Here is an 8,610-nt window from a genome sequence, read left to right on the forward strand (position 1 = left end):
ACAGTGCCTGGGCTTGGCCCCAACTCTGCTCCAAGATCAAAGTGGGTGCCAACAGCAGGGGGAAGCCAGGTACTTCCAAGCCTCCTAGGGTAGGGGGAGCCTTCCTGGGCCCCTAAGAGTGCAGGGATGCCTGGGTCCACAGCAGTGGTTTGGGTGGACTGCAGCTGCACCTGGTGGGGTGGGGCCCCTGCCTGCTCCATGGCCTGGGAGGCCCAGGTCTGCAGCCACAGTTTGGGCAGTTGTGGCTGCACCCAGGGAGCTCCTGCCCCACCAACTCAGAAGGGGCGGGGCTTCCACTTGTCCCAGGTTCCCACCAGCTCCATGGAGTTTGCAGTCCCAGCTGTGCCTCCCTGCTGTAGCCAGTGTGATGGCAGCAGCTACTCCAGACAGCCCGCCACTGCCATTGTTATGGCTGATAAAAACTGCTGGTACTATCAGGATGCAACATAGGCCAGCAACTTCCAAGAGCAGAGAGGTAGGAGTCAAACATGCCACCACACAAGGAGCAGCATTTTTCAGAGCTGGACACTGGATCATAGTGCAGATTTCTACCTTCTTGGCATTGCATAAGTCCATACAGTGGTGAAGAGGGCCAGCAATACCTGAATCAGATAAGCACCACTTTCTGGGGTGCCATATTGAAGGTCATGTCCATTGACGGCTAACACACAATCATTCTCCTCCAGCTGACCATGTCAATCAGCCACACCACCATCTAGCACGTTGAAGATAAACACCCCAGGCTCATCCACCTTGCACACCAATTTTATTCCAAGCTGTTCCTTGGGGCTACTTTTGTTGCAAATCACATGGCAGCTGTCATCCTGGGGTCTGTAGGCATCCAGGGCCTGTCCACTGTTCCTGCTGCAGAACTTCTGGTTGTGCAGCATGGTCAGTCACAGCACCTGGTAGGGCTGCCGCAGGAGATGCAGGGCATAGTTGTGAGAGACTTTGCTAATGTCCATCCCATTGACATTTAGGATGATGTCTCCTGGTAGTAGCTGGTCATCTCTGGCATTCACCCCATCATGATAAATGTGTTGGATGATACGGACAAGTGGGGTTTCACTGCCTCCCATCAGCATAATGGAGAGGCTTTCATTGGGATCCACTTGATTGATCTTGATGCTGGTAATTTCACCATCTGGGATCAGGTGGTACAACCTTGGAAAGACTTCAGGGGTGGTGATGTTTTCAGAATTTTCCTTGCCCTGGTTAGCTCGGTGGGCAACTGCACTCCCACTCTTTGTCCTTCGAAGAACACTCAAAGCTCGATTATTTTTGGAAAGATTTGCTTCTAATTGTTCTGTGATGACTGATGCTGCTGGACAGCTTTCCTACATGGTTGTACCAGTTGCTGGATTGCTCAAAGGGCTGTGCCCTAGTTTGGTTGCTCTGGCCAGAGTCCCCTGGGCTGATTGCTGGCTGACTGTCCTCTGCCAGGCACACAGGGGAGGTGGTCTAGGCCAAGCTTGTCTGTCATTAAGGAGGTGGTGGCAGCTGCAGAAACCTCTGGGGAGGGTGCTGTGGCTGTGAGGCTCACACAGCTGTCTGATCAGCCATGTTGTGAGTCTCTCTTCCTGTCTTTTTTCAGGCCATCGTGGGAGGCCCTTTTATGATGAGTAGAAGTTCCTGACGATGTACGCCATTGAGGGGACACAGACAGAGGAGTGATAATTTTCAACAGGGGAAGTCAGAGTGGCTGCAGGGGTAGAGAGAAGAGGAAATATTTGTGAGATTAGAGAGAAAGAATGGAAATCATGTGGCCAGGGACTGGCTGAGCCACAAAGGGAGGACTGGCATGCCCAGCGAGGTGGCCCACCAGCCCCCTCTGAGGTCACAAGGTGAGCATAGAGGAAGGCGAGGTTGAGAGGCAGATGGCAGGTCCTGTTCTGGATGCAGGGAGTCTGAGAGCCCAGGGTGTGGCCAGGAGGGACATCTAGTGGAGGCTGGGTGGCCAGGGCTAACCCTCAGAAAAAAGGGTCCCATGACAGGGAGGCATTGACACAGCCATGACCGAAGCTCGGGGAGTAAGTAAGATCTCCCGTGGCTCTGGGAAGTAAGAAAGAGAGGGCCCACATTGAGGAGTTGGCAATGGGTACAAGGCCTTGATGGGCCCTGGCAGAAATGCACCCAGGAGGGGGTGAGGCCCCAGGAGCAGAGAGGACAGTCTCACTGCCCAGAGTGGCCAATGTCATATGCTGCCCATCGGTCAGGGAAGTGGCCAACCACATGTGTGTGGGATCCACCCACCATGTGGTGGGCAGGGTCCTGAAGAGGCCCATGGCGATGGCAGAGAGCAGCACTGGGGTGCAGGGAACAGAGAATACGATGGCTGCTCACCAGTTAAAACACTTCCACATGAACTGGTACAACCATGTAGGAAAACTGTCTGGCAATATCGGTCAGCACAGAACAAACATCTACCCCAGGACCCAGGCATTCCAGGGCAGGCAGACACCTGACAGACGTGCAAGAAGGGACAGGATGCAAGAAGGGCCAGAGCAGCTCCACTCATGAGAGCCCCATCCAGACAACATCCCAAATGAGTCACCCTATTCATCCCATCATGGAGGAACAAATAGAGGGCCTGTGATCCAACGGACGGTGGCATACTGCTCAGTGACCCTCCAATGGGAGAATCCCAAAGAGAGACCCGAAGGGCACATGCCAAAACAGCCCACCTCAGGCAAAACCACCATATAGGAGCAGATCAGAGAGTGGTGACCTTGAGAGGAGGCTCAAGGAGCCCTGGGGGCCTAGCTGTGATGCTTCTTGACCCAGGTGCAGGAGGCACAGGTGTATCCAGTGTGAGGACATCCTGTGCTCCATGATCTACAGGAGAAAAAAGAAATAAAAGATTAAAAAAAAAAACTTGAAAAAGGACTGTACTGTCCTCTGTATGCACATTTGACTTTAATAAAAACTTACTTTAAAAAATAGCCCACTTCTGGGGCCAAGTGCAGTGGTGCACACCTCTAATCCCAGCACTCTGGGAGGCTGAGTTGGGAGGATTGCTTGAGTCTGGGAGGTAGAGGCTGCAGTGAGCCATGATTGTGCCACCACACTTCAGCCTGGGCAATGGAGCGAGACCTTGTCTCTTAAAGAAAGAAAAGTCAACTTCACAGGCACCCAGTGGCCTCTAAGATAAGCTCCACACCCTGAGCAGCCCCTTCCTCCTGTGCCCCCACCTCCCATCCCAGCCCCCCTCTACACCTTCACTCCTTCTGCTGGGACACCTCCCTCAGCCCAGGCTCTGTTGGCCTGACAGGCTCCTACACATCCCTCGGGGCCCTCCCAAGCCTAACTTGAGCAGAGGGAGGCCCAGGCCTCGGTGTCAGCTGACTCTAAGGAATCGTGAGGGTGAAGATAGATTCCTCCTGCTTCTCTGCACGCCCTGCCTCCTCTCCACCCTGGCCCCGAAAGGGGAGGTGCCTGCGTTTGTGCTCACCCATGGAGGTTTGTCATGCTTTGGCCACACGTCAGGCTGAAAGATGTTGAAAGAGCAGGGGCCTAGGAGTTTCTGAAGACGGCGATCTCTAGGGAGCAGGGCTGCGGCTTGGCTCATGCCTCCAGGTCCTCCAAGTCTCAGCATCAATGTCACTTCCTCTGGGATCCCCGATGGCCATCACCAAACCAGGCTGTTGACTCCACAGGAACCAACAGGGATCTGGAAACTGGGGTCAGGCCCTGCCCCTCCACTCTCTGCTCCCGTCAAGCCTCAGGAAGTTCTGTCATCTCTGAGCTGTTTTCACATCCAATAAATGTGACTTCCTATAGGGTTGTTGTGGGAATTAAAGAAGTTCAATCACCGAAATCCCGTCTTCAACACAGATCCGGGATCTGAGCACCTCTGCCCTTCTCCTCTGATCCAAGCCACCTTCCCACTCCGTGCACCATCAGGGGTCTCCCTGCTTGCTCCTTGCACACAGCAGCTGGTGGGATCAGATCATGTCCCTCCTTGGCTCAGAGCCCACCAGCGACTTCCCGTGTCCTCTGGAGCAAAGCCCAGGTCCTTGCAGTCTCCCAAAGGCCCTACCCAGATGGTGTCCTGTTGCCTCTCATCTCCTCCCACTGTCCCTCTCTCCCTCCACAGTAGCCACACCCAGCCCGTTGCTATTCTTGGAAGGTGCCTGGCACACCACTGCCTCAGGACCTTTGCACATGCTCATCCCTCTGCCTGGAACCCTGTTCCCCCAGATGTCTGAGTGGCTCCACTCTGTCCACATCTTTGCTCAAATGTCACCTTCATGAGCTTTTCCATGACCACCTACTCAAAGTGCAGCCACCATTGCCCAGCACTTGTGGTTCCCCTTACCTGGCTTTGATTCCCTCTGTGACTCTTACTGCCATCTGCTGCCATGGATTTCATTTAATCAGTTGTTTATCATCTGCTCCTTTCCACTAGAACAACAGCTTCTCGTGGTGAGGATTTGGACTTTTTTCCACTGGCACGTCCCCAGCACACAGAACACAGCTTGGCATACAGTAGGCGCTTGATGAGGGCCCTGGCTGGGTGTATTCCAATGGCTGACGGCCTGTGCCATGCTAGTTACTAAGGATCTGAAAATCACTTATAGTTGGGAACCTCTATTTGGACCCAGGCAGCCTTAGGTTTGCAGAACTGAGAGGAGTCAGTGCAGTTGGGGATCAGAGGCAGAGAGGGGTCTCTTGCTTCTAAAACAGTGGTCCCCAAACTTTTTGGCACCAGAAACTGATTTCATGGAAGACAATTTTTCCACAGACTGGGGGTGGGAGGGGGATGGTTTTGGGATGAAACTCTCCCACCTCAGATCATCAAGCATTAGATTCTCATACAGAGTGTGCAACCCACGATAGGGTTCACGCTCCTGTGAGAATCTAGCGCCACTGCTGACCCAACAGGAGGTGGAGCTCAGGCAGAAACACTCGCCTGCCCGCTGCTCACCTCCTGCTGTGCAGCCCGGTTCCCAACAGGCCATGGGGGTTGCCTGCCCTAAAATACCTTCTTATTTAGTTGCCACAAGGCTTCAAATCCCACTGTTCTCACTCTTTGGAGTTTAATTTATTCCTAATGGTTCTCTTTTTTTTTTTTTTTTTTTTTTTTGAGACCAAGTCTCACTCTGTTGCCCAGGCTGGAGTGCAGTGGCCCAATCTCGGCTCAATCTCTGCCTCCTGGGTTCAAGTGATTTTCCTGCCTCAGCCTCTCTAGTGGCTGGGATTACAGGCACGTGTCACCACACTCAGCTAATTTTTTTTTTTTTGTATTTTCAGTAGAGGCAGGGTTTCACCATGTTTGGCAGGCTGGTCTCAAACTCCTGACCTCTGGTGATCCGCCCACCTCAGCCTCCCAAAGTGCTGGAGACATGAGCCACCGCACCTGGCTGCTTCTCTTTTCAAACGAAAATGTTACGATGCCACTGGTATCTGGCAGCTTGACAGGGCGATTCTGCTGATCTGGCCTGGGCTTGGCTGGGCAGTTGTGGCCTCCAACAGGCTCACTCACATGTCTGTTGTTGGCTGAGGTCAGCAGCCCCTGGCTCCTCTAGGAGCCTGGTCCTCCAGCAGGCTAGCCTGGGCATATCCTCATGCCAATCACAGGGGTCAGGGTGTGGGAAGGTTGGGGAAAGAGAGAGAGGGAAGCTGAAAAGCCTCTTGAGGACTAGGCTTGGAATTAACACACCATCACTTCTGGCACCTTCTATGGGCCATAGATAAGGCCTGAGTCAGATGGTGGGGAAATAGACTGTACCTTTTGGTGGGAGGAATTGCAAAGTCACATTTACCATGAGTGGTTCAACGCCAGGGATAAGCAGGTCTCCCACATGTTTGTTTGTATCTTTCCACAATGTAAGGCTTTTTTTTTTTTTAATGCTACTTCGATTATAAAAGCCACCAGCTCTATGGGGTTCCCAAGGAGGAGGAGACAATTTTTAGGACTTGGCATTCACACAGGCTCAAGCACACAGGCTCAAGCCACTCCACAGATCAGTCAGTATTGCAAGCCATACATAACATACTTATCAACATATAAACATTATAGATTGAAAATTACGCATCAAACAAAGTAACATGGCATGAGAAAAGGGATAGGAAAAAGGGTTAATAAGCCAGTCCAGGGAGAGCGATGTGAACAAAAAGAATATTCTGGTCTGGCTTGGGCAGCTCAGCAGCATCACAGCTTTGCAAGGAAGAGTCTTTGATGTAGGCAGAGACTTTAGAGGCAGATGCCAGGCGCTTATCAAGATAGCTGTTATGAGCGGTGGAAGTCCAGCTCTTTTTATGGCCACAGAGTCCTCTGGTGAGGACTGACAGTGGCAGGGTGTGTTTGGTTATGTCCTTATCTGGCCAGTTGCAGTCTTTATTGATCAGGCGAAACATCTGTTCCCTGTTGGCAAAAGGCCTTGCGAAATGTAAGATTCAGACTTCTTCTAAGATGGAGTTACTTATGTCAAGGCTACTCTATATGACATTCAAAGGAAATGGATACAGGTTGGGGATGGAAAATTGGGGCCATTTTGGGGTATGAATCTTTAACACTGCCTCCAGTGTTTCTTTTAAATTGAGGATGAGTAAGACAGCAGTGGACTAAGAATCCATCTCAGGGTCCATTTCCCATCTCTTGGAGCTTTGAGCTGCCATGTCAGAAGTCCAGCTACTAGGCTGAGAAGGCCACGTGGAGAGGCCCAGAGGAGCCCAGTCTTCCAGGCACCACCCCAGCCACCAGGGACCCTCTAGACCCACACCAGTGGCTAGGTAAGTACCCCTGAATGAGCCCCAACCACAGCCATGTGGAACCAAAAGATCTCCTGATGGAGGCCCACCTACCCAAATTCATATCTAATCAAATGGTGCTGTTTCAAGCCACTGCATTTTGGGATACAATAAATAACTGGAGCTGTATATTGAGCCAGGCTTGTCTCACTCCAAGATCTGCCACCATGAAAAGACCTGACTCCTAGAAGATGAGAGACTTGGTTTGACAGCAAGGGAGATGCCCCAAAAAGAAGTTTCGCACAGCCTCATCTTTTGAAAATGAGAAAAGAAAGTCACTCTGTGAGCTCATGACAATGCTGGAACCTCTATGGCCTGTCTTGGGCTGGCCCAGCATTCCTCGACCCTCTGGGCTTGCACACCTGAGCCTTCCTGCACCTGGGGAGTAGGCATGATGCATCCGAGAGCACCATGCCACCCTACCCAAGACCCGCTTCCTCTCCCCGACAGGCCTTCTCAGCAACTTAGAGCAGCCTGCAGAACACATTGCAGTAAAGGCCCATGGGCTTCCTGCGTATCAAAAAATACAGCTTTCTGACCAAGGCTTATTATGCGATCTTCCCAGGAGACGTCATTAGTAGCATGAATGGCTCTTGCCTTGCCGGAAGTGAAGGTGAGGCAGTGACAGGGTCATGTCCAGAGTGAGTAATTATTGACTTTTTGTCCTTGTTCCTTCATGTCCAAATTACATCTATAGTTTGTAATGCTTTCGGTTTATATTCAAAGAAAATGCAAACGCAGAACACAACAGGAAGAGTGCCATGACTCAGATTGCCGTGCCCCTTCCTGTCTGCCCAGCAGCCTGGATGCTGTGGGGCCTTTGTGCAGAGCCCAGAGCTTTTGTCTGAGCCGTGCGGTGGCAGAGCCACACTGTGACTTCGTGTGTTTGTGCTCCTTGTGTTTGCCAAGCACTTGTGTGTTCCCTCTCTCCACCACCTCACAGTGACTCAGCACTGTCCTTATTTTAACTATAGCTGTTTTCAAACCACCGACATCTGCAAAGCCATAGTGGACAAGGTTTCCCACTCCCATCTCCCCACAGAGCCACATCCAATCCAGCAGGCCTACCTGCAGTGAGTCCAGACTGCAGGTGTGTTCAGTTTGTTCTGCAAGGTATTTTTTAAAAGGGGGGGTCAAATTACCAACCAGAATTTCACCTAAAAGCAGTGGCAGACACTGATGTTTACCAAGCCAGAATCTGTTTTCCCTGCTTCTTTAATTACAAATCCTGATTTTTAGACAGGGCAGCAATGTGCCCAACTAAAAGACTACATTTCCCAGCCTCCCTTGTGGCAAGGTGAGACCATGTGACTCAGTTTTGGCCAATGAGCTGAAAGAAGAAGGTGGCGCAAGGGTTGGGGGGTGGCTTTCATTCTTTCCTCCTTTCTTCTTCCTGCTGCCTGGATAAAAACAAGTGGCCATTTTGAACTCTGAATTGGCCTTGACAATGGAAGCCACTGGCTGAGAATGGCACAGGAGAAAGAGAGAAGAACCTAAGTCCCTGTAGACTCTAAGAAGCCACAAAACCAGCCCTGAACTACCTACCTCTTGACTTCTCCATAAGTAAAAATGCACTTCTTTCTTACTTAAGCCACTGTAATGGTGAAGTTACTGTTATAGGTAGCTAACCTAATCCTGAAACACTGCTTCTCTTGAAAACTCAAAATATCTAGTGATCTGAGCATATGCTCTTTTCTTCTTTATAACAGCTTTATTGACATATAATTCACAGGCCATACAATTCATTGATTTAAAGCATGCCATTGGCCAGGTGCAGTGGTTCAAACCTGTAATCCCAGCACTTTGGGAGGCTGAGGCATAAGGAACACTTGAGTCCAGGAGTTCAAGACCAGCCTG

The 8,610-nt window shown here is 51.2% G+C and overlaps 1 protein-coding gene across 1 annotated transcript; it reads right to left on the reverse strand.

Annotated features, from left to right (window-relative positions):
- Nucleotides 1-289: 289 nt before the first annotated feature.
- Nucleotides 290-1,693, reverse strand: LOC103892789 (E3 ubiquitin-protein ligase LNX; the record flags this gene model as incomplete). The annotated part of the gene is given in 3 exon segments (XM_024235466.2): nucleotides 290-1,278; nucleotides 1,280-1,456; nucleotides 1,458-1,693. Coding segments are annotated over 3 exon segments (1,143 nt in total), but the record flags the coding sequence as incomplete, so codon positions are not given.
- Nucleotides 1,694-8,610: the final 6,917 nt, after the last annotated feature.

This window comes from Pongo abelii, chromosome 19 (genome assembly GCF_028885655.2).
Source record: "Pongo abelii isolate AG06213 chromosome 19, NHGRI_mPonAbe1-v2.0_pri, whole genome shotgun sequence".
NCBI lineage: Eukaryota > Metazoa > Chordata > Mammalia > Primates > Hominidae > Pongo > Pongo abelii.